The sequence below is a fragment of the Pinus tabuliformis genome, chromosome 2_2, assembly GCF_031772625.1.
Source record: "Pinus tabuliformis cultivar Carrire ecotype Pingquan chromosome 2_2, CPIR1, whole genome shotgun sequence".
Taxonomy (NCBI): Eukaryota; Viridiplantae; Streptophyta; class Pinopsida; order Pinales; family Pinaceae; genus Pinus; species Pinus tabuliformis.
In genome coordinates this window covers 420,333,873-420,361,167 of record NC_142300.1, presented here as the reverse complement: position 1 = coordinate 420,361,167, position 27,295 = coordinate 420,333,873, and the positions used below count along the sequence as shown (strand labels likewise).

Genomic DNA, 27,295 nt, shown 5'->3' with positions numbered 1-27,295 from the left:
GCTCATAGCTCGAAGGGTTAGAGCTTGATTTGAATGATGTATAAGAGTTGTATTACCACGTAAAGATGAGTCAATTCATCGAACATCGGGGTTGGGACATGCAAGGGTTCCTTTGTGATGCCATGGAGCAACATGTACTCAAGAACCGGGTGATGGCCATAATGGGTGAGGTAGAGCTCATGCTAGGTTTTTCCCCACGTGTTAATGTGTATGTCCCGGCCATCTTTTGCATTTTGATATTCCTTTATTTTATTTTGTGGCCATGATATGCTCTTTTTTTTCTTTTAGTTTCATCAACCTCCAGGGGCAAAGTTTCAGGCCCTACCTAGGTATGAGGATGTATGGGTGCCGAATCCTAGAGAACCAATGGTCAGTTGAGCCCGAAGAATGGAGGTGGAATATGGGCTTATAATGTAAAATGGAAAATGGTAAGCATGGAATAGGGATAGATGGAGCCATGTTATCTCAATCAGGGCTTTCCAAGTAGTGCCCTCCTATACCCATTGGGCCATTAGGGGTGATCCCACTAGACTAAGGTCGAAGATTAACCCCCCATTTAAGGTGAGGGAACAAGATCATGGTCAAAACCACTCTTTCGTCCATGGTCATTAGCTAGTGGTGGTTTTAGGGGTTGCATGGTTGGCCAGTTGGATGTGAAGAATAGGAGAACAGTTTTCTCCTATAGGGTTACCCATTTTGGTGGGTAACAAGACGACTTTTTAAAATGATCTGCAAATACATTTGCTACTTTCTCCTCCATGCTTTGAAAGTTATATCAGTCAAGGTTTGGACCTAACCACAAAATTGGAGGGCCTATTACAAAGGACTGTCGAAACCATACACAAGATGACAATGGATTCAATCAGCTCTGGAGATCAACTTATTATGGCTCTCTTAACACAAAACTAGAAAGGCATTTCTCCTTTATAATGATAGGTTGCCTTCAACTATACAGCTGGGAGGCCCAAGTGCCTACATGTTAATTTCTAAGTACCAGGTTCAAATTTTTGTTTCTCACAGCTATTTTATACCTGGAAAATATTTTTACTAAAAAAAAATAAATTTCTATTGTAAAATAAATTCTAGAAACTATAAAACAGAAATACTTTGGTGCTTTAAACTAAAAAATCTTTGCAGCAGAATCAATAAAAATATCAGTCACAAAACAGCCAATAAAAACACAGAAAATCTGCCCAACAAAATCCTTCTTCATTAATTTCATATTAAAATTTAGGGCTCCCCTCACAGGGAAAATGGCCCTCAGAAAATACACAAAAAAACCGCAACAATAGTGTTGATTTTCTAGTGCAATTAGGGTTAGTGCAATATTTCTGAAATTCTGATAATTACTTTTGATGTAGATCCTCTTTTAACTTATTCTAATATATCATTTAGTAATTATACTTCAGAAATTCAACAATAAAGAACTGTAGAACAGTAGATCTCACAATGCGCAAAAGAAAGACAAGATTTACCCTGGGAAAACCCCTACAACCTTTTCAATAGAGAAATTCTTGTAGTTCAATGAGAGACACACCTAGACCTATGGTCAAACTTGATCTTCTCCTCCAAGTCAAGTCACACAAACTGATACTGCACTTTGCTCTTGATCCTGCTCTTCCAGAATTTTTGCCCTCCTGTGATTGCCAGTTGCCCAAAATTTCATCCTTGCCACAGTTGCCCTAGTTGTTGGAGAATGTAACTAGTTTCGGTCTTCATAATTGTCACTTGACTCATATCATGATGTATTTTTTATGTACTTATCAAAAGAACAAAGAAAATGATGTGAAGATCAAAAGAAAATCTATTTTTGTAAAGCATGGGTTTCTTGCTAAAGTCATTTGTTACTAGGTCAAGCATTCATTTAATGCTTCTAGGGTTTACATGAGTCAAAGAGTCCTTGTCTTATTGTAAAAGACCCTTTCAGGCACTTGTATCAAAAAGAGAAAAATTATTTTGTATTATCAAAATGTATAGAAGGCTCCCAAGACCAAGTCGGCCAGCCTATGTGAAGTCGGCCTAGACAGAGCTAATGGAGCCTCTTGGAAAGGTTATTTAAAGGAGGAACTTCGACCACATTTGATACACATCTCATATCCGATCTGCAAATGGAAAGGTGTGAAGGCCTTAGAAGGCAAGGAAAACCCTACCGAAGGAGTCTAAGAACTGCAGGAAGAGCATAGCCGAGCTTATTTGGAGACCGAAAGGCTAATCTAACCTTAATTTGAAGAGATTTTTGCTTCGTTGTCCTTGGAGACTTTGTTTTGTCTTGGAGAAGACTTGTTTGGTTGTTGGCTTGGTTCTTGGTGGATGTCATGTTTTGGTCTTGAGTGCTAGAAGTCTCATTTGAATTGATTTTATAAGAAGAGAAGTTATTTCTAGGTTTTCCCCTTGGAGGGGCTTTGCTCTAGCTTGGAGCCTATATTTGGTGTTCTATTGTCTTCTGTTATCTTCATGTTTTATGGTAATTGCTTGATGAAAGAAGAATTATAATAATAAAAAGGTTAATAGTCTCACAAGTACTTACCATGTTAAGGAAATTTGACAATAAGTTAAAGACCTCCCAAGCAAAATTTTAATGTAAATGATGCTAGTAAGACCATATATGTATGTAATAACTTAGGTAAGCCTATTATTTTGGCGACGAATTTCATCCTAGAAGGTTTTTCATCTCACTGATTCATTTGTGTTTTTAAACATGAATGATCGATAGAGTTTTTCCCTCTAGCCTCACCCCAAAGCTAGGGTGGAATTTATTGTCAAGGTCTTAGGTGAGTCCTAGTGTTTTAGTCGAGTCTTTTGTAAAAGTGATTTGGGAATAATTTAAGCTAATAAGCTAAATTATTTTATTACAAATCACTTGGTCTACTAGATCATTGTGAGTCGCAGAATTAGGTAGTAAATTGAGGGTCTATAACAAATGGGTGTTCCCCCTTTGAGGTTTGAAATGTAATTATCTTAAATAATAAATATTTTAGTGCATGGTCCTTCATACTTAGACACCATGGCTAAAATATTAGAGGGTGGAAAATTTATTAATGCCCTCAAGTGTCAATTAATTAAATTTTTTGGCAAAAATAAATTAAAATCCTAAGTCAGAAATTTAATTAATTAGAGTCAAAAGTAAAGGTCGTAGAGAAATTAAATTCTCCAAGTGGAAAAATTCGTGGGTATCAAAGAAGTTAAATTTTGAAGGCCCCCCACCAAGGGAATATTGGAAATTTCAAGAAAAATTGAACCCATGGACCTTGGTGGTTAAGTCAAAGTCAATTTTTTGAGGAAATTATTAAATGAGAAATTCAAAAATTCCTCAAAAATAAAGATTTTCGACAATGGAAATTAAAAGATGATCAAACATTTATCAATGGTCAAGATTATTTTGACCAGGATCAAGCCAACTAGCCATTATTTTCCGCTTGGAGGATTTATCTATAAATTAAAAACGATTTGTTTCTCAAGACACAAGAAAATTTTGTAAATAAGCTCTGAGTCAAGCTCTGTTGGTTGTAATATTTTTTTATCAATAAAGCAAAAGACTTTGGGGTTTACTCTTGATGGTGTTCCTCTTTAATTTTCTTATGGTAATGTTTTTTGAATCATGTGCTTAATACTCTACTGAAAGAATTTTACAAATTATTATTTCTTTAGCCATTTGTTGGATCAACTATTTACACAGGTATCTTGTATTAGTTGATGGGTTTTAGAGAAACATTTTAATTTGATTTATCTAGCAGGTATCTCTAGATTTTGAAAGTTATTTTGTTATCTATGCCTCTATTGATCTAATAATTTGATTTTAAGTGTGTAGAGACTTCAGGTATTCAGATCTTGGGCGTGAGGGGAAGTCTTTGGCTAGACCAACCCACTCTCAAGTCAAGAAAACTCAAGAGCCCATCTGATTAAATTTCATGGTTTATCTAACGATTTGATTTGCAGAGATTTTGGCTATTGCACACCCAGGAAAAATTATCTCTTATCTGTTTGAATTTATTTGTGCATTAATTGACATATCTGCTTACAAGAGCTTCAATTATTGTATATTTGTAAATTAATTTTGTGAATAATTTTCTCTTAATCCTTGTACATATCTTTTCACTTTTGTATATAGCCATCGGGGTTTTTTTGAGTTTATTTGCAGATCAGAAGAATTTTTGAAGACCCATTTAGAATCTTGTATATATCAAATTTTTGCAAGTTTGCATGAGGGTTTCTGAGCTCCTTTCCTAGGGCCACAAGGCTCAGATCTGAAACAAAACGTCATAAATACCCTAGCTGCAAGCATTCAGACATTCTCTTTTAAAGCCGCAGGGGTTTTAAGGCTTTGTTGGGCCTCTTAAGGGTTTCATCCCATAATTTTATGGCTCCAAAACCTCAACAAAAATTTCGCTAAGGAAGCCACTAGCTTTGAAGCCCTGTCTCACTGCAATATTGGAATTTTGTTTAGCGTTTCACATCTAACAAATAATTTTTGCAATTATTCCTTACTTATCTCATCAAAATCTGACCTGGGTTATTTTGTTGCAGGCATATAGACCAATGTTTTTAAAACTGGAACTGGTGACCGGACCGGTCCACCTAATGAACCGGTTTACCGACCGGAACCGGTCTAACCAGGACTGGTTTGGTCTAAACGAACCGGTTTTAAAAAAATACATTAAATAATTAATTTTTAATGAAACAAAACTATTTTTAAGATGTAAAACCATGATTCCAAGCCAATAGAGACAAAATATGCAAAGTTTGCTCATTTATATACCATGTAAAGGTGAATATATCAAAATGGCACCGAGTACAATACATATCATCGACAAAATAGCAAAATACATAAGAAATGAGGCTCTAAATGGCCTATAAAGTCCAAAAGCAATGCTGCAAGCTATGAGGCCATTGGCCTACTACAACTCTACAGTGTACACATGATCAATCATCAAGCTCATCACCACTACTGGCCACAGGATCATCATCAGGAGCTACATATATTACAAACAGAAACTGAAAGCAATTTCAGACAAGGAAAGCTAGGGTTATTTTTATTTTTGGGTTTACATGACAGGTTGATGTTTTTGAAAAATATAAAAATAATAGGCTAGTCTTTCTTGTTTTAAAAGATGGGCTAGGTTATTTATTCCTGATTTAAAGTTATATTATTATTTTTCTAAGAATTTAAAGGGACTATTTTCAAAAAACATAAGAAGAAAAGGAAAAAAGAGAATTCAGTCTTTTTCTCAAGAGAAATTCAATTTCTTTTAGATGAGTACAGACTGTCGTACTATCAGTGGGTGTGCAACTATTAGCAGCTTACCCTGTGGGTGTACAACATACAAAATTTACATGGACCAGCTTCCAGAATCCAGACACTTTACAACTTGGTCTGATGGATATGTTCTGAGAAGAATGGTTGATCCAGTTGGGTACTTATGACACGAACTTCAAAGAATATTTCATGGAATTTAAGTGGCAAGAAAAGATATGTAAGCTAAATGGATCAGGAACCTTATATCAGAAGATGTGTCCATTGCAACCAACAAAAAAGGAACATTTCAAAGAAAAGTCAATATATATCAAGACATTGCACTAAGAGACAAAATAGAAGACCTTATAAATATTATAACCACATTAGAAACAAACCTTGCAAATATTCAAACTCAAAATCAAAGGGGGTGACCTTCTACAACCTAAACTGAAAGTACCATGTAGAACAAATCAAGAGGAGGGAATCTCCCAATATTCCCTATTTGAAAGGGAGGCAATTAACATACATAATAGGTAATGATAATAACAAATTCTGATAATATTAAGACTTAATTTACGAAGGGTCGTATCCCTTTGTACTTGTGAATAGCCAATGTCTATATATATTCTGTCACGATTGATTGTAAACAACCATTCAGTGATTATTCAATATATACATTCATAATTAGACACTTCTCATGTTATTTCATAATAGCACACATGTTACTTGTTACAGCTGTTACCTGTTGATGTTATTTCATAGTGAACAAGTTGTCAACAGTCAAAACACCTTTAGTTCGCCCCCAAAACCCCTAAACCATAGTCAAAAAACCACTTTTTGCATGTTTCAGTGAGCGTGCCTAAAACCGGCCGGTTCCATCCTAAACCGGCCGGTTTTCACCGGTTAGGGCTAAAAAATGGCGAAATGCCCAACCCAACCGGGTTTTTTGGCCGGTTCAGACCGGCAGCCTTGCTAACCGGCCGGTTTGACCGGTAACCGGTTTTTAAAAACAGTTTTGAAAACACTGATATAGACTAAATTCTGGGGTTTGATCTGGTTGGATGCCTCTTTCTGGTTGGCTGCTAGCCTTATTGGCTATTCCAGGCCTAGCTGCAGGCTTGATCAAGTCTTAGTACCTGTGTTGCAGGCCTATTTGACCTAGTTTTACTTAGCTGCAGGCATGAAGAAGGGTTTCTTTTGTTACATATGATTTCAGAGACTAACGCTGGTTGTTTTGCAGGCCTAAAAATATTGTTGACAGGCTTACAACACTTGTTTTCCATCACCATATGTCTCTGCCACCCCTTCTCTGAGATATGTATTAGTATTGGGCTATATTTGCATGTATAACAAGGGTTTTGTCTAACATGATTTGTGTGCAGGTGTTGTGCCTCATTGGAAGATCCTAAAAGCAATAGATCTTGAGATTTTATGCCATATTCCATCACATCCTACCTCTGCCAATACGCTTCATCTGAAATACTCCATTGCAGATCCTAATCACATTTAATAGTCATAATAATCAGCCCAAAATACTCAAATCTGACTCATGACAATTGCAAAATTACTCATAAGGATTGGACTATGATCTTATCTGATTTGGGTGACTGATATCGTTATTTTAGAGGTCTGATATAAAATTGCGGAAGTCTGATATGAATCTACAACAGTATCTTTTCAATTCTTCCAATTTTAAACTTAGTAATTAATCATTGTAACTGACTGTTGCATTTTATAAATAGTTTTATGGAGTGATAGGCTGATATATACTTGACAAAGGCTATAGTAGCTCAACTTCATTGGCAAAGGTACATTGAAGTCTTAGTGCACTTTTTCATACAGCTATTGGTATTTGAAAGATCAAATTTGTAATTGATTGGTATTCATCAGATTTTGGCACTAATATTGGCTCTTATCTAATCAAAGATACCCTTTTTAACTGTTTCTCTCTCTCATCTCTTCATTGTTGGGCCTCGAAGTGTTGAGGTCTCTCTTATTTCCTAATTACTAGATATCACAAGCATAAAAGAGAACTCAAATAAATTGGACCCTTTTCTTCTAACCAGCACATGGAATAGCTCTCATGGCTAATATCATTTTATTGAAATAATATCTAAGTATTTTCTAGGAGCACTCTATAAGTTGTTATTGGCAATTCTTGCAATTCTTACGCTTAGAAGTGTACTTCTTGTCCATTTGATTGCAATAGTCTTAAAGCATCCATTCTTAAAGCATTAGGCATGTTGAAGTACCATTTGCATCTTCATTGTATCTTACTAACACTCCTAACTTGCTTGCAAATTGTATTCATTCGTTATATCTTGTCATCATTGGGGAATTTTTCATTTCACACCTTGCATCTTCATTCTCAAGTGCATTGTATTTCATTAACCTTCCCTTGCAGCATTTGGCTATCTGGTAACTAGGCGTATCAATCCTTGTTGTGCAAGTATTTCCTAAATTGAAGGAACTGGTCTCTCACTAGAATATCTTAAGAATCTAATTAATTGTGCTTGATAATTCTGCTTGCCATGTAATTTAAGCTAGGTTGCTAGGATATGCATTTGTATCTCCTAAATTTGTTGACCCTTAACAAGCTCCTCATTAATTTCACCCCTAGGGACTACCCCCCTTAGGTTGCTAGTAGATAGCTAAAACAGAGTGGTCAAGGATCAAAGTGACAGCCCCTGCCCTAAGCGTTGTACCCCTTAGTCTACACTTTGGGCGAAAACCCAAAGCTTTGGTTGAACAAGGAGGTCTGAATCAATAATAATTGGCTCAAAACGATATCTCAATACTTTGGACAGGTTCATCAAAATGGCTCCCTGTCCTCTTGAAGAGATCGATATATATATATATATATATATGATCTGCCTATTATATAAAAAATACTCGTCTATATGGAAACCCTAGAAAATATGTTCATTAGTGACGATTGTTTCTGAAATTAACATCGTGGAACTATGACTAAGATCTAAACTGACTAGTATGAGAAAATACAGTTGATGATTGATAATATGGAAAGTGATGGTATGTACCCTATCTTAATGATAAGTTGTGAAAGAGGATGGCTCCATGATGTTCAAAAAGGTCGAAGTTCACACGTGATATGATGATAAAGGAGGAGCCCCTGTAGCTACTAGCATGATCTCCACAAAAGAACAAGTAGCTAATGTTGGACACATCTCCCTAGTTGAGAGGGAGCTTGGATATATTCCCTTTGTGTGTAGGGGAATGAGTATATCCTCCCTGGCTGAGAGGGAGTGATGATGGACATGGTTCTCTACTTCATGTGTCATGCACTAGGCCAGGACTAATAGTCGTACGTCTAGTGAAGGCCATGGAGAGAGAATGGGGTCCGGAGGATTGGGTAAGCATTTGAGATTGGTACTCCTTGAGGATTTGGAATCCAAGATAGGGAAGTGGTCTCGTGGACCGACACTCTTTGAGGATTGGATAGGGTATCCAAGACAAGAGTGGTCAAAGAGGACCAATATTCTTTGAGGATTAGGAATCCAAGACAAGAATAGTCCTAGAGGACATACCTTGTGAACATCTGGATGGGGTATGTGCCTTGAGAGGTAGTGTGGTGTCCCACGTAAAGCCTCCCAGCATTGTGCTCTGATCTTATGGAGAGATAGAGCTTGTTAGTTAAGGCCTTGCTATGTTGACAATGTTGGTTATGATGATATGATGTTGATGCTTAAAGATGGCTTACCAATTCGACTCTTCTTATGAGTGTACCAGTTGGACAATTATGAATTACTCCCTAGTTATGAGAGAGTGTTGGAGAATGTAACTAGTTTCAGTCTTCATAATTGTCACTTGAATCAAATCATGATATAATTTTTATGTACTTATCAAAAGAAGAAAGAAAATGATGTAAAGATCAAAAGAAAAATTATGTTTGTGGAGAATGGATTTCATGCTAAAGTCATTTGTTACTAGGTCAAGCATTCATTTAATGCTTCTAAGGTTTACATGAGTCAAAGTGTCCTTGTCTTATTGTAAAAGACCCTTTTGGGAACTTGTATCAAAAAGAGAAAATTTATTCTGTATTTTCAAAATGTCTAGAAGGCTCCCAAGACCAAGTCCGCCAACCTATGTGAAGTTGGCCTAGAGAGGGCTAATGGAGCCTCTTGGAAAGGCTATTTAAAGGAGGAACTTCGACCACATTTGATACACATCTCCTATCCGATCTGCAATTCGAAAGGAGGTGAAAAGGTCTTAGAAGGCAAGGAAAACCCTAGCGAAGGAGTCTGAGAACTGCAGGAAAAGCAACAGAGCTTCTTTGGAGACCGAAAGGCTAATCTAACCTTAATTTGAAGAGATTTTTACTTCATTGTCATTGGAGACTTTGTTTTGTCTTGGAGAAGACTTCTTTGGTTGTTGGCTTGGTTCTTGGTGGATGTCATGTTTTGGTCTTGAGTCTTGGAAGTCTCATTTGAATTGATTTTATAAGAAGAGAAGTTCTTTCTAGGTTTTCCCCTTGGAGGGGTTTTGCCCTAGCTTGGAGCCTATATTTGGTGTTCTATTGTCTTCTGTTATCTTCATGTTTTATGGTAATTGCTTGATGAAAGGAGAAATTATAATAATTAAAATGCTAATAGTCTCACAAGTAATTACCATGTTATGGAAATTTGACAATAAGTTAGAAATCTTCCAATTTCCAACATGGAATCAGAGCTTTGGTTGAACAAGGAGGTCTGAAGATCAACAATCGTTGGCTCAAAAACATATTTGTATACTTTGGACAGGCTCATCAAAATGGCTCGCTCTCCTCTTCAAGAGATCGATATATATATTCTATGATCCACCTATTATTAAAAAAGAACTCATCTCTGTGGAAACCCTAGAAAATTTGTTCACTAGTGACGATTGTTTGTGAAATTAACATCATGGAATTCGCAGAGGTCTCAAATAAATCTTCGTTTATTCACGATGGTTAGCATCCTATGATTCGCTTCATTTATTGTGGTTACAGTGACAATTCTCAGTGGTTTGATCATTAACTTGAAGCTCACAAACCTATGATTATATCTTTGTGGAAAAGGTCGCATTTCGGTAAAGATACGAAGGTTTGTGGCATGTATACAGTGACATGCTCCTAGATCAATGACTAAACTGTGGAAAGTTTGACTTACATATACCATTGGAACTCGAATTAACCCTATTGAGAAATGATTTTTGTGGAGTTGGCTTCTATATAATGATATTGCTCACTACAGTATTCATTGTGACTTTTTCTTGTATAGCTCTCACAGAAATGGCTCATATAGTGATGACTCGTTCATGATTTCAAAGGTTGTAACACGGATTAGTTAGCAGAGGAAAGCATACACTACAATACTATGATTTGACAATTCGATACAATGGCTCAGATTTGTATCACTGCAATGTTGTTTACAGTGCCATCATGGGACTGACGGGACTCTATGGCACGAGGCTCGTATAAATAATGGCTCAGAGTTACATGACATGGTTTAGATCTCGTTGGATTGATGGTAAGAGATAATCGTGAGATGTTGTTGCCAACTACAACTATATATAGGCAAAAGTATATATATATAGGTAATATATATATAGCAACAACATAAATCCAACCTATGTATGATCTGATGATTAATAAATGACTTGACAACATACATGGAAAAGCATATGTGAACCTTTGTTGGAAGAGTGAGTCATCGAATCCTTGCAAAGAAAGAGGCATGAAGTATGTGCACTTTGTTTTATATTACAAGATTATAATAAAAGGGTCTAAATAGTCTTTAGGGTTTTTCAAGCATATTTTGTATGATAGAAATCTAGGGATTGTAAATCTTATTCTTTTGGTATCTAGGGTTTGTAAACCCTTGATAGGATTTGGATTAGGAATCCCTAGAAAAAGGTGAAAAACCCTAATCCTATTTTTAGTTATTCCCTCTATAAATAAAATCATCTAGGGTTTGCAAATAATCTAGGATACATGGTAGACCCTAACAAGGGTGGAATTAGATAAAATCTAGGATTTGACATCAAAACCCTAGGGCTGATATCTTCGTTGAAAATAAAAACCTTATCAAGGGTAAGGTCAAGGAATTTAGGGTTTGTAATTAAGAACCCTAGGGCTTCAACCTCTAAGACATCATGGAAACCCTAAATTTGACATCATGCTCTTGTATTTGTATATTGTGCTTGGTTGTACTTGTTGAAAATTGCAGGTACATAAAGGAAGCAAGATAAGAAGGATGAAAAACAAATCAAAGCAATGATGAGCATGATGGAAGGAGGGAACTGTAAGGACCCTACATAAAGGAAGCAAGATAAGAAGGATGAAAGAACAAATCAAAGCAATGATGAGCATGATGTAAGGAGGGAACTGTAAGGACCCTAAAGGAATTAATGCTAACAAGTTAATTAATGATTAAAAGAGTAAGTATACAGTGTTGCTTTTTCTAGGAGAGTCTTGTTTTGTAAAAAGCATGGCATCATAAATAGAAGCACTTGATAGTAGAAAGATTAGAATCTAATTGTTTAATTTGCTTTGGGAAAGATCATCTAGTTTAAGTGAATAAGAAGAACAAGACAATATTGCATATTGTTGTTCATCCTAGCTTTTTCTAACATCATGTTGGAGGTAGTCATTTTGCAAAGAAGGGTCATCAAAATCCTATAAGAATCATCATTATGGAAGATTCTTGAAGTAGCATTATTACTGGTATATATTCCATCTAGTTGGAAATAATATTTCTAAAGAATGAAGGAAATGCTAATGGTCAAAGGCATAATAAAAATCTTTCTTTTTTTTTCTTTTTTCTTTTGGAAAAAGAAACTTATCTTTGGCAAGTATAAGAAGCAAGTTCAAGATGGCTAGAAGATTACATGAAAGCAAAGGTATGCATATTTGAAGTTATTCTTCCCTAGAGCATGGTTCATATCTACAGGGATCAAGAAGGAAGAATTGATTATGAATGTGCTTGGTAAGTCTTCCATGTGGCTGCATGATGCTCAAAAAGAAGTTTGTCATCCTTTGAAATGTATGGAGATCAAGACTCTCTCACAAAATTGCATGATCAACATCAAGTATAGTCTCCAAAAGAAAGAAAGGGAGTTAATAATGACAACTCCTAGGAAGATATTGTAACTTGGTAATCAAGTTCGATCCATGGGCACTCTGATTAAAATGAATGCATGAAGAAAGATTCATGTGGAGATGGATCATGCGAAAGGATGTTGATCTCGAAGAACTCAAGAAAGTTGATGCTTTGATGAGAAGGCCATCATAATAAGGTAAGTCTGATGTTAATATTTTTGTTATTGGTTATCTAATTAACATATTGTTTTGCTACCTGGAAAGATATTGCAAGAATACATGATGATAGTTGAGGCAAGTTCAACTGTATGGATTGAATGTATGATTTTGGCAATCATGTAGTCAAGATGTTTTCATCATCATCTTGGGATTGAAAGGTAGCAGTGTGAAGAGATAACCTGAAGTTCAAGTTCGTACAATGAAGATCACTTTCCCAATGTTGCATAGGAACTATGACTAAGCTCTACACTGACTAGTATGAGAAGAAACAACTGATGATTGATGATATGGAAAGTGATGGTATGTACCTTGTCTTAATGATAAGTTGTGAAAGAGGATGGCTCCATGATGTTCAAAAAGGTCGAAGTTCACACATGATATGATGATAAAATATGAGCCCCTGTAGCTACTACCATGATCTCCATGAAAGAACAAGTAGTTGAGGTTCGACACATCTCCCTAGTTGAGAGGGAGCTTGGATATATTCCCTTTGTGTGTATGGGAATGAGCATATCCTCTCTCCCTGAGAGGGAGTAATGATGGACATAGTTCTCTACCTCATGTGTCATGCACTAGGCCAGGACTAATAGTCGTAAGTCTAGTGAAGGCCATGGAGAGAGAATTGGGTCCGGTGGATCGGGTGAGCATTTGAGATTGGTACTCCTTGAAGATTTGGAATCCAAGATAGGGAAGTGGTCTCGTGCACCGACACTCTTTGAAGATTGGATAGGGTATCCAAGACAAGAGTGGTCAAAGAGGACCAATATTCTTTGAGGATTAGGAATCCAAGACAAGAATAGTCTTAGACGACATACCTTGTGAACATCTGGATGGGGTATGTGCCTTGAGAGGTGGTGTGGTGTCCCACGTAAAGCCTCCCAGCATTGTGCTATGATCTTATGGAGAGATAGAGCTTGTTAATCAAGGCCTTGCTATGTGGACAATGTCGGTTATGATGATATGATGTTGATGCTTAAAGATGGCTTACCAATCTGACTCTTCTTATGAGAACTTTTCAAAGTGAGTACTGTCCTTGTACCAGTTGGACAATTATGAATACCTCCCTAGTTAAGAGGGAGTGTTGGAAAACGTATCTAGTTTCAGACTTCATAATTGTCACTTGACTGATATCATGGTGTAATTTTTACGTACTTATCAAAAGAAGAAAGAAAATGATGTAAAGATCAAAAGAAAAATTATTTTTGTAAAGCATGGGTTTCATCTTCAAGTCATTTGTTATGAGGTCAAGAATTCCTTTAATGCTTATAGCGTTTACATGAGTCAAAGAGTCCTTGTCTTATTGTAAAATACCCTTTCAGGCACTTGTATCAAAAAGAGAAAAATTATTTTGTATTTTCGAAATGTCTAGAAGACTCCCAAGACCAAGTCGGCCACCCTATGTCAAGGTGGCCTAGAGAGGACTAATGGAGCTTGGAAAGGCTATTTAAAGGAGGAACTTCGACCACATTTGATACACATCTCAAATCCAATTTGCAATTGAATAGGAGAAGGCCTTGGAAGGTAAGGAAAACCCTGACAAAGGAGTCTGAGAGCTATAGGAAGAGTAGCAAAGCTTCTTTGGAGATCGAAAGGCTAACCTAGCCATGATTTGAAGATATTTTTGCTTTGCTATCCTTGGAGACTTTGTTTTGTCTTGGATAAGACTTGTTTGGTTGCTGGCTTGGTTCTTGGCAAAGGGATTTTGCCCTGGATTGGAGCCTATATCTGATGTTCTATTGTCTTCTGTTATCTTCATGTTTTATGGTAAATGCTTGATGAAAGAAGAAATTATAATAATAAAATCGTTGATAGTCTCACAAGTAAAGATCACGTTATGGAAATATATAGTTAAGTTAAAAATCTCCCAATTTCCAACACTAGTAACCCAGAAAATTTTGTCCCCCTAAAGCAGTTGCCCCAGAAACTACGAATCACAGAAAGAAAGACTCCTTCACATGTGCCAGTTGCTAGGGAGAGAGGAGAGAGAAAGTTTGGCCTTCTTCTCCGTCCTTCTTGTCCTTCACTCACTTGCCCAAAAACTGTCTTGAGAGAGGAATGTGAATTGCCCAAATGAGGAGCTCGAGCTGCCTTTATATAGTGGTCTCTCTAGGGTGAATGGACGTGTCTCTTAGCTAGGGCTGACTTGACTTAGAGGGAAGCCGAGTTATCACTTTTGGAGCCAAAAATTTCATTTCAAAAATTCAAATTTACATCTTTTAAAAGTCGCAATGGGACTTTGACTCAAAATATTTTTTTTTCCTATAACTCAATTATTTATAAATATGCTTTACAATGATAAATATCATTACATCGGGTGTGGTAAAATTGGATCGGGATTAAGCAAGCGAAAGCGAACTTCTAGGGTTTCTGCGAGTTGCAGATGGCACTCCTCATGGAGGGTCGCAGAGGAGGGAGAGCATCTCCCTACTTCAAGGAGGCTGTGGCTAGTAGAGGTAAGAAACCTCTAGAAAATTCTAAAGGGGCTTCGCAGGAAGGGAAAATAACTATGGAAGGGGAGATAGCAAGAAACAATACCAAGGAAATCAATGGCACAAAGGACAAGGAGCTAGAAGACAAAAAAAAGGCACTAAAGACAAGAAACAAAAGGGACCCTGCAAACCCAAAGCTGAGATCACACCAAGAGTTGTTTTAAACGACCCTACCCTGCAGGCACACAGGGATCACATGCGGACATATGCTATTAACTTTAAGTTCGTGGGACTATGGCCCACCGAAAAAGCATTACAAACATGGATCAAATATCACTGGAAACCTAAAGGGATCATAGACCTTCATCTGGGGTCAAAGGGTTTCTTCACTGTGGTGTTCACGAATATTGAAGATAAGGACAAAGTATTTGAAGGAGGACCCTACTTCTATGAGGCAGCTGGACTCTATATGAGGCCATGGATGATGAATTTTGTCCCGGAACGTGAGACTTTCACCTCAGTACCGGTCTGGGTAAGACTTTATTCTTTACCTCTTGATTACTGGCAAAATGAATCGTTAACAACTATAGGCAATAAATTAGGTCGTTTTGTCAAAGCTTCTGAAGCTACAAGAAGAGGGAAATACACTTCATTTGCCAGGATATGTGTGGAAATGGATCTATCAGGAGCTCTACCAGATGAAGTGATCCTGGAAGTCTTTGATGAAGAATGGGTGCAAACAGTAGACTATGAGCATATCCCATTCAGATGCCACAAATGTCATGAACATGGACATCTATTTAGAGACTGTCCACTTGGGAAAGTAGTAAATAACAGCAAGGCAAATACAGCGAAGGAAACGGATAGCTTCCAGAAAGTGGTCAAACGAGGAAAAGGAAGCAAAAGAGAACCAAAGCAACATCAAGATGAAGGGCTTATGGTCAGTTAAATAAGTTCCAAGTTCTAGAGGAAGATGAAGAAATCACAAAGGAAGATCAAGTTATTGTAGGAAAGCCTGGGGAAAAGAGAAAAGAAGAAGAATGTGACCAAAACCAGGAAACTGATTATCAGAAAGAAACCATGATGAGTGAAACGAAACTCGAGATGGATCAGGAGATGACCCAGAGCGAAATGGACCTGGAGGACCATGAGCTACAGGAGATACTTGATAAAGAAAACCTAGATCTGGAAGGGTTCTTGATTCAGGGAACTACGGGAGGAGTGGATTTGGTACCTCAAGAGGCACTCAACAGGATACAACAATTGTTTTTATGGAAAACACAAACTAATGCATTAGGAAAAGGAAAAAATGTAGATAAGCAGGAAAACAGAGGAGTGAAGGCGATGAAAACTACTCCAGGACTAGCAACAAGAAACCTAGGTAAGAAAAGAGGCAAGAAAAAGCAGAATGAACTCTTGATGGAGTGTGGCAAGCTAATGATAGATTCAGGTAAGATGAAAGATCTTGCCAGCTACTCCTTCACAAATCTTTAATTATGAAGTTTACATCTTGGAATATAAGAGGTCTAGGGAGTAAGAGAAAGCAGAGAATTCTCAGTAATAGAATGAAACAAGAAAAGTTGGATATTATCTTTATCCAAGAAAAGAAATGTTCCATTCAAAAAATAAGACAAATCCATAGTAAATGGCTCAGTAGATTTGAGTTTCTAGAAGTTAAAGCAGAGGATACCGGGGGGGAATTCTCACTCTTTGGAATCCTCAAAAAAAAAATATAATAGATTCTGAGGCTACCAGGAATTATCTATCAGTCGTAATCCAACCTGTAGGAGACAGGCACCCCTATCTGGTCACAAATGTTTATGGCCCTCAAAGAATAGACAACAAACTCAAGTTTCTGGACTCAATGGTGGATCTCAAGGACAGACATGTAGGAATTCCTTGGATCATGGGAGGGGATTTCAATATGATCAAATCTCTTTCTAAGAAAAAAGGAGGAATAAGAATCCTAAGTAAAGACTCTTTGGAATTTCAAACCTTTATAGACAAGATGAACCTAATAGAAACAGAAACGAATACTGGCCTCTTTACTTGGAATAATAAAAGAGGTGGAGAGTCTCAAGTAGCCTCAAAGTTAGACAAATTCATGATCTCAGAGGATCTGATGCTAACAAATAAGGAAGTAATAGCGGAAGTTCTCCCCTTTGGAGGCTCAGATCACTCGCCGGTTCAACTGGAGATCAAAGGTATGGACATTCTCAAAAACAGACCTTTCAGATTTGAAAACATCTGGCTCTCCCACCCAGATTTCTTCAACAATATTAAAAAATGGTGGACAGAAGATTTACAGATTCAGGGAACAAGAATGTTTCTTCTTCATAAAAGATTAAAGCATATCAAACTCAGACTAAAGGATTGGAACATAAATGATTTTGGCAATATTTTTGTGGAGAAAAAAATCAGTTGAAAACAAAATGAAGGAACTCAACCAAGCTCTGATCAAGGATGGATTTGATAAAGACAAAAGCAATCAAGTGGATAAATATCATCAAAAATGGGACAATCTGTGCAAACAGGAGGAGGTTTTTTGGAGACAAAAATCTAGAGTTCAATGGCTAAAGGAAGGGGAGCGTAATACAAAAAAAATTCACAGATCCACCATGGCAAATAAAATGTATAACAGAATATCTTCAATTAAGAACAAAGAAGGGAATCTTCTCACCTCGCATGAGAATATTGAAGCTGTGTTAGTTCAGCACTTCCGAAGCATTACTCAGGAAAATAATTCGGATAGAGAATAGTCCATATGCGAGGTAACTAGAAATATACCAAAGATGGTATCCAGAGAGGACAACTTCAATCTAAATAGGCCAGTTTCTGAAAAGGAGGTAGATGATGTCCTCAAAGAAATGCAGAATGGAAAAGCACCAGGCCCAGATGGTTTTAATGTGGATTTTTTCAAAGCATGCTGGAACATTGTTAAACAGGATATTTTGAATGTGGTGGAGGATTCTAGGGTGAACATAACCATTTTGAAAGTGTTGAATACCTCCTTTATCTCCCTTATCCCTAAGCAGGAAGATGCTCAAACTCCGGATAAGTTTAGACCCATAGCCCTTTGCAATGTGGTTTACAAGATAATATCCAAGGTAGTGGCAAATAGACTTAAGCCTTTGCTTCCTACCCTTGTTTCAGGGGAACAATCAGGCTATGTGGAAGGCAGAAAAATTTTAGATAACATCATTCAAGCTCATGAGGTGGTTCACTCGTTAAAAAGCAAAAGGCAGGCTGGAATGATCATGCAATTAGATATAGCCAAAGCTTATGATAAAGTAAATTGGACCTATATGAAAAGGGTACTTATTGCTTTTGGTTTTGATCATAATTGGGTCAGGTGGGTAATGGCCTTAGTTACCTCCTTCAGCTTCTCTATTTTGGTGAATGGCTCTCCCTCTGAGATTTTCAGTCCTTCCAGAGGCCTCAGACAGGGAGACCCACTCTCTCCATTTCTTTTCATTCTTATGATGGAAGGACTTGGTAGGTCCATCAAGCAAGCTAAAGTAACAAGCAAGATTAAAGGCCTTCTACTTTCTGAGAATGGTCAGGCTCTAACTCATCAACAATTCGTAGATGATACAATGTTACAAGGAATCCCCACTGTCAAAGAAGCTATAGCTTATAAACAAATTCTGAACGTCTTTGCCATGGCCACAGGTATGGAAGTTAACCTCTCCAAATCAAAAATCTTTTTCTTTAATACCAATATAGCGATCCAAAGGAATATTTCTAGAATTCTTGGCTTTCAAAGGGATGTCCTTCCCTCAAAATATTTGGGAATCCCTCTAACGGCTAAACCAATGCTCAAAAGCATTTGGGAACCCTTGATGAATAAGTTGCAAGATAAAGTCAGTAAATGGACCTTCAGATCTTTAAATCTTGCAAGTAGGTTGGTTCTCACTAAAGTTGTTCTGCAAGCTATCCCTATTTTTATGTTATCTGCCCTCCCAGCTCCGAAAGGAGTCCTTCAGCAAATCAGAAATATACAAAGAAACTTCCTTTGGGGTAAGGAGGAGAGGAAGAAGAAATGGGCTTTAGTTTCTTGGGAAAAAATTTGTAGACCCAAAAGCCATGGAGGGCTTGGCCTGGACAATCAGGAATTACTCAGTAAGGTATTAGGGGCCAAACTTTGGTGGCGCTGGGTTCAGAATCCAAAGACTCAATGGGCAAATATCTGGAAAGAAAAATATGCAAGATCCTGGCAAACTTATGATCTCATAAGAATGTCAGGTAATATTAAGGGCTCATACATCTGGAACAAAGCCTGGGAAAATAGAAGATTAGTTCAAGACAATAGTTTCTGGGAAATCAGAGAAGGGAATCAAGCTCTCTTTTGGGAAGATAAGTGGCAACAGGAACCAATACTATTGAAAGAAAATTTCCTCGACCTTAAACATGAGACAGATTTACAAGGCTTAATTAAAGTAAAGGACTTCTGGGATAATACTCAGCCGATAGAGAAATGGAGAATCTGGGAGAATATTGATTACAGAAATAATATCCCTTTGAAAACTAAAGCAGAGAAGCTAAGGAAAATGGTGGAACAAAGGATGATCTTAGTTCTTGAGGGGCAAGACCAAATAAGATGGGGCAATAATAAAGAGGGCACCTTTAATCTCAAAGAAGCCAAAGGCATTCTCCTTGAGCTGACTCCCCGAGTTCTGAATAAAATCTGGCAGAAACTTTGGAGGCACCAGGGGTGGATGAAAATCAAACTCTTCATGTGGTTGGTTTACCACAGGAAAATCCTGACTTGGGACAATATTAGGAAGAGGGGTGTTCAGGGGCCTTCTAGGTGCCTACTCTATGGGGAGCAAGAAGAAACAATGGAACATCTTCTTAACAATTGCATTTTCACCTCCTGGTTATGGGACATATTTTCCAATATCTTTCAACAATCTGACAGGGACAAAGGAAGTATTTTTAATACCCTCATTAGTTGGAGGGGAAATTTCTCAGATCATGAAATTCTCAACTCAGCATGGACCCTCACACCAAGCTTTATTATATGGAATGTTTGGAAGGAGAGGAACAAAAGAATATTCAAGGAGGAAAAAAATCCCCCAAATCTCCTGTTTGAGACTATTCTGAAACAACTTAAAGAGACAGTCAGTTCCACAGTTTGCATCCACCATAATAATCCTCCCTCAGATCGGGAAGGGAAAATTCTCAGACAGCTAGGGCTGCAGGGACTAACTCCTCAAGGTCTTAATAGAAAGGTTACAGCAAGGGATAGAGAGCAGGATTTCTGGCATCCTCCCCCAGAAGGATATTTAAAATTCAATATTGATGGAGCGTCTAAAGGAAACCCGGGAATTGTTGGGTATGGGGGAGTCCTAAGGGATGCCAAGGGCAGTATTATCTCCATTTTCCATTGTCACCTAGGTACAGCCACCAATAACATGGCTAAATTAATGGCTTTGGAGCAATGCCTGGATTTTCTAAGTCAGGATAATTGTTGCAATGTGATAGTAGAAGTCGATTCAGAGCTAGTAATTAACTCAGTGAAAAGAATTAATAGTGGTGCAGAGCCGGAGAAAGTCTCCAAACACTGGAAATTAATCAGGGTTATCCAAAGAATTCAGGATCACCTACGAAACTTGCGCACTGTCAGATTCCAGTATGTTCATAGAAAGGCCAACAAGCTGGCGGATCTTCTAGCTAATCAGGGGGTCAGCAATACAGAAGTCAAGGTTTCAATGGGATGGCAAGAGTTGCGACTAAGCAGATTAAAAACTCTTTGCAGTGAACAAGAAGAGGAGGATATGAGAGTGTTCAGACACAGAGCCATAGAGGCAAGCTCTTAATTTCTTGGCCTTCGCATGTGTCATCAGCTTCAAGCTAACAGGTCCTTGAGGAGGGGACGAACACGGATGGTCGATAGATACCTTAGCAACAGTGAGACAGCCCGCATTGTTCTTCAGGGAATGCATGTTCAAGCTAGAAAGTTGAGCAGACGTCGAAGGAATCCATATTTCACAGTCAGCGGGAATCTTCGCCTTTTTGTGTCTCAGAGAGAAAAACCGCTTTCTTGGCGGTTTTTGGATGATCGCACCGATTTAGGGAGGAAAGTGGTTTTAGTGAATTTGCAGTGATCACATTCATCTGCCCACACGTGGCAGAGGGCAGATTTGGAAAACCACCCTCCATCGCACATTAATGTCTGGTTAACTTGGGCGATGCGATATTATGGTCAACTGTTGGATCTCTCTATTTAGATCAACGGTCCTGATTGGTCGTGCAGGTTGGTGGAGCGGCACGTTAAACCTCGATCGGCTTTGCTGTACGATATCTTCCAGGACCGTTGGTTTAGGCGTCAGATTGTATGGTTCAGATCAAAGAGTCTCTCCTGGGGTCTGTTGGGCGGAAGAGCTCGCGGACTTCAAAGGGCTGGTTGTAAGGTCAGGTCTCCTGATTTTCGGGTCAAGATTAACGATTATCTTCCGGGCATGTTGTGCAGTGAGGACGGCTCGGGTGGATTTCGGAAGGATCATATGTGCGAAGTTTATTCCACAATTCGGACCCGAAATCAATTTAGTTGGGATTCTATTTTTTCATCAGGTCCATTTTTGGAATCAAAGAATATGCCCTTCTCTGTCCCGATTTGATTCTCAATAGCTAGATCTTTCCAAACAGATCAGGTGGTTGAGGCTTTGGCTAGGTTTTTTTGGAAGTTAGTGGGCCCTTGGCTTGGCTCCCAAGCCCTAAGTAGATTGTGAATGTTTAACCCTCAGGTCTCAATGGGTAGTTGTTATATATGTAACTTGTGTCTTTGTTTATAATGAAAAGAAGGTACGACTCTTGCTTTAGCAAAAAAAAAAGATAAATATCATTACATCAAGTCACCAAAAGTACATTATGAAGACCGACCATAGTTACAAATTCAACAAATAGAACCTGGAATATGGCCCACTGGATTTCCTACCCGAGAGAGATTCGGCCAAAGGAAATTTGGCCCCCATGAAATTAATTCAGCCTCTGCCTATGAATTTCGACCCCCTCACCTACACAGCCTACACACTATAAGAATTTGGCCTCCCTTGCTCCACGCAGCATCTAGCTGTAAACTTGGCCTCACTCCACAAATTTGTCCTGCAACTCGGCTTCTCTCCAAATCTCGTCCACTCTCCTCAAACTCAGCCTCCACTAATTTAAGCTCATGCAAATCTGCTTGAATCTCTCCAAATGAATGTGTCTTCATCCTCTTCCTTAGGTTGCTTTTATACTTTCAAATTGGGCAAAATCTCCAACCCTCAATCTCCAAAGTGATAGAAGGCTAGGATTAAATCCTAAACCACTTAAATCAATGGCTAAGATTAGATCTAAGTCACTCAAATAATTAGTATTTATCCTTATAAATTTTCTCAATTAGCCAACATTAATCAATTAAATTAAATTTTGTGCTTTTCCTAAGTTAAACTTAGGAAGGAAATCAGATTAGTTGTTTATCTCAAACAACCACCTAAAGAGGACTTCTTCTCCTGCATGCAAGACACTAGCCTATGCAGAAGGCCTTCCAAAGCTACAAAATCAACACTACAGTCATGCACTAAATTCAGTGAATGTGATAACACCCAGCAACTAGTTGATAATTTTCCTGAATAGAATCAAAAGTATGTAGTTTAAGGTCTAAGAGGCAACTCAAATGCCAATTTACAGAACAACAAAGTAGCAACAAGTAGCAGACATGACCAAGCAAAAAGCTGGGAAAAGTAAAAACTTTTTAATTTCTTCGACGTTCAATTATAATATCAATGAGAAGCTCTATGGCAAGCAACGTATGGCAGGATTCCTGACCAAAATACTAATCTTGTATAAAGAACCATCCATTAACAATTCAAAACCAGGTCTCACTCGCTAATACCTAATTATTGCTGGGACTTCTTGGTCTAAAAGAAGGCATCCGTTACTCTTACTTTAAAAGAACCATGCTTGACTGGCATAACATACCTTGGATTGTAGAAAACATGAAACATGCTCTTTGTGGCAACAGCATTAGCTGCAGCAGCAAGCACACTGAGATGGGCATTCTGGTTAGAAAGAACTGAAGATAGAATACCACTTTTCTGTCTGGTAGCTCTGCGAATCCCTAATCTTAACTCTCCATTTTCACCCCTGTTCATAGAAACATAATTATTATGTAGATAAAGGAATGCAACTTGAACCAGTATTTCAAGGCAGCTAACATGAACTTCTGAACAGAAGTACTATTTTTTTTAAATGGAAAATAAACAGCAATCTTCTAAATGGCTGCTGGAATACCTCAAAAAGAGTACAGCATCCCCAGATACAAGACCTTTGTGACTGACAAAAACACTCCATCCAGTTGTAAGCAAGTGCCTTCTTGGTTGACCTGCAATAAATATCAAACTTCCAATTCTTCATTCCCATGAGTGACTGACAATTCAGGAATCCATAAGATGAGAACTTCCACAAATACATGTCTAAATAATCATTATGAACTCCAGCAAATAAATCTGTATCATATAGAATAGAAGCAAGCCACCTCAAAAGAAACTGGAGAGTTTCAATAATTGATTACTCCTCTCAAGATGATCATCACAAAAAGTCATGTTTTCCTTCCAGATATGAAAGATAAGCAGGCCACCTCAAAAGAAACTGGAGAGTTTCAATAATTGATTCATCCTCTCAAGATGATCATCACAAAAAGTCATGTTTTCCTTCCAGATATGAAAGATAGCTTCTGAAACACATAAGTGGTTGGCACTCCAGCCCAAATGTGCAACTGTTTAGCTACCTAATTGCAAATCTACTCCTACTTTGTGTCAAATGTGCCTCATAATAGAGGCTTACATACTCACCCCTGTAAATGTGCCGAAATTTCCATTCAACTCCATGCAAGTCCTTTGCCAGAAGCTCCTGTGAAGGCCGCTGTTGGGTATAGTCCTGCAGAAATTATGTGTGTAAGTTTGTGCAATACCAGTCTATGTTGACCAAAATGATAAACAGGAAATGATAATGGAACAAGAAATGGGGCTAGAGAATTTTGGGGGATAAGAAACAGGAAGCCGTCCCCTTCTCCCAGCGTAAATTATGCATATAAAATCGTTTAATATAGTATCAAGACAAAAACGGGAACAAGAAGAGGAATAGGAATGGAACGAGAAATGGGTCACCTGATCATGTTTCTGGTAAAATAGATACCAATAGTTTAGAGCATTTACTAATGTTAAAGAATCAGAAGGCCGAGGATCATCCCACCTTTGCCAAAAGCACTCTCTGGCATCCGTGATCCAACTCTATCAACAACTCCAACTTTGGTCAAAATCCTAATTGGAGGCATTTTAATTTATTGGGCATCAAGGCAATAGACTGGCGCATTCCACAAAGCAAGCTCGAGTATTTTTGAAATGTAAGTTGGTCTGAGCCTATTTCCTGCTAATTTTATTTTTTTATTCCACGAAAGAGACGTTCAAAAGAACAGTGGCAAAGTAAAGCACAGCAATCTAGCTGGAGTAAATACAACGATTGACCTTTGGGCAAGAAGGGCTAGAGAGAGCACACAGATGAGTTTGACCAAATAAGTCCTCTAGTCGTTGAGTCCTCAAAGCAAAGACTGTTTTGCACTAAAAGAAGAATCTTTGGAGAAAGAACATACCAAGGGAGGAAAGCAATCTTCTGCAGCTCTTCGAGGAACTGAAAATCCACCATGTGTGCTGGTGTCTGAAGCTGTCAGTGTCTTACAGAACATATGTGGAGTCGGTTTGTTGAGCACATCTTCATCCTCTTCCTCTTTGTCTCCTACAGCGTCCTCCAATGGCTGCCAAAAAGCACATCTCAATTACAAAAGTTCGAAATGGGGACTCTGAAAGAACTCACATAGCAATTCAATAATTCATCGGGAAAGATTTCGAATTGTGCACCCAGGGCTCGACCATATCATGCTTGGAACCAACCCCTGTTCTCTTCGTGAGTTTGGACGTCCCCACAGGACGCTCGCAATACTATATATGGTTAAGGGGATGTTCCTTAAGTGGATAAAGGAACACCTTCCTAAGACTGTCACAATGAACTTTTGAAAAATAAAACTAAAAGCCTGTGTGTTTACTAATTCCAGGTGATGAACCAGTTCACTACCCGCTTTCCCATCTGGATGAAGGGTGTTCACTAATTTCGAGAGATAAACAAGTTAACAACCCCATTTCCTATCTGGACAAAAGGGTCCCCTCAGTTGTCATAACCAAGTTAGAGTTGAAAAAAATAAAATAACAAAAACCTCAATGGTTTATCCAGGGCCTGGTACGATATTGGGCATGTTTTATCACAAATGTTAGAAGGCGAACATACTTTATCCAAATATAATTTCAATATACAATTTATTTGGTGGAGATACTGTTTCATGCATTCGCTAAATTATATGACCAGAGACAAAAACGCACGAGAATGTGTGTATATATATAAAATGAGTGGTTTCTTTTATGTGGGTAACCATACCTCGGGTTCAGGGACCAATGTGACCTGAGCATACACCTCGTCTGTCTCCTGGTCAGCCTACCAACAATACACCAGCAATATAACAATTTATAATCAAACATAGGGATCCCCAAATCTGCAGGTAAACAACATGACTGTTCATGTTGGACAAAACCAAACAAAAGTGTGCAGGATGGCGTTCACCCACATGGAGATTCACATTGAGCACACGACAGAAGATCTGAGGTGGGAGTTCATATGGGCGCATTTGTTGTTGCTTGAGGGAGGTGGACGCCTGCTCCAGGTGACCCTGAGGAAAATACACCACCAAAGTCCCCTTCCTTGGCAGTGATATCAGAGGTCCTGCACAGGCATGCCATAGCTCCATGCATATTGAGCTTTTGCTCAATGCCAACTCCTCGCTACTATTGAGTCTTCCATTGCTGTATTCATCTGGACTGTTTAGATCAATTTCCATGAAAACCCAAATACAGGACCGACAAAAACAATTCAAACAGAACAAATCCGCTCGACCCACTTCAACACCAGCTGCTCAGAGAAATCCTGGCCATGTAAAGACACAAATGAAAGAAGAAGCAATGGATATGTGGTAGGCATTAAGGATGGTTCATTAGCCCAAGTACAAGCAGCACAGAGGTAGCAGAAGCGTGGTTCCCAAATGACCAGGCACTCATGCTTCCCTGCGCGATAACAGACAATTACACCGGGGATCTTTTACCATTGGAATGACCACACACATCCCCACACCTGGTCAAACGAATGAATGCCTCAGTCTCCTACTTCTAGCTCTGAGCAGTAGTGGACAGTCATATATTGTCCTTGCATTCAGACTGACTGTACTGTCTTAGTACTAGTACTGATGGCCTGAGGCTTAACTCCTCAGACAAAATGGGTAATCATTCAATGCATATCTCAAAAGCTGCGCTACTGCTTACTATTTACTCCTTCTATTCTCCTTGATTACCGCTCACCCCCCACCAATTCGCACACGTTCTGTACCACTCAAACCAGCCTCCAATGATACAATACTACCAATACCAACCCCAAAACCTCCATCAATGCAATTTTATGCCACTAATTTCCACCCAATTTACAATACCCAATGGTTATTACCAATACCCCACCAATGTCACCCATTGAGACAACGAGAAGATCATGGACCAATACCACCTTAATGGATCCTTAAGACCGTCGAACACAATTGAAGGTCATGGACCAATACCACCTTCATCAATCCTTAAGACCATCGAACACAATTGAAGATTTTGATATGCAAACTAACATGTAAAACCTTCTTGGGCTGGCATGAAAATAACAACACCCACCTTACTTGATTCATCCAACAGCCCAAAAACAGCAGATATTATCACAACCAAGTGTGATGTCATTGTCCCAGGGGACACAACCACATCACCTACTCTCTCTCTCTGCCTCCCTGACCACAGTTTTGTTTTCTTTCCTTTCACTTTTATATTCACTATCAGCCTCCTACCTCCTTTCACAATACTAGCAAAATGTCTAACTCGCTCTTTTAGAATTTTTCTTCATACTAACCATCTATACCCGTCTTTCCATACTATTACACTGCTTTAAAATATTTGTATCCCTTTTTCAATAATTTTGTCTTCTGCACTTTTAACTCATCCTTTATCTGGATTGTTTCTCTGTTTTTCGCTTTATCACAATCTGTACAATTTTCATCAACTTTTTTCTTTATTTCTGTACTGTTCTCTCTTTTTCATTTTTCCTGAAATATATTAATGCACCCTTCAGTTCATCCTTTTCATTTTTATCATCGATGTGGCATTTAGTGTACCATCTGATTCAGAATTGCACATATATATATTAGTGCCTTATGTGGGGACTGAA

The 27,295-nt window shown here is 38.3% G+C and overlaps 1 protein-coding gene across 2 annotated transcripts in view; it reads right to left on the bottom strand.

The window, feature by feature from the left end:
* The window catches only part of LOC149193055 (auxin response factor 4-like), a 99,005-nt gene extending 72,084 nt beyond the window's left edge, over nt 1-26,921 (bottom strand). For both annotated transcript variants that reach the window (XM_089404778.1, XM_089404779.1), the window contains exons 1-6: nt 25,614-26,921; nt 25,427-25,483; nt 24,591-24,752; nt 23,794-23,878; nt 23,234-23,324; nt 22,922-23,086 (exon numbers count right to left, since the gene is read on the bottom strand). In XM_089404778.1, coding sequence (XP_089260904.1) covers nt 22,922-23,086; nt 23,234-23,324; nt 23,794-23,878; nt 24,591-24,752; nt 25,427-25,483; nt 25,614-25,883 — 830 coding nt within the window. In that variant the 5' untranslated portion in view covers nt 25,884-26,921. The remainder of the gene's footprint in view (nt 1-22,921; nt 23,087-23,233; nt 23,325-23,793; nt 23,879-24,590; nt 24,753-25,426; nt 25,484-25,613) is intronic.
* Between the last annotated feature and the right edge of the window lie 374 nt (nt 26,922-27,295).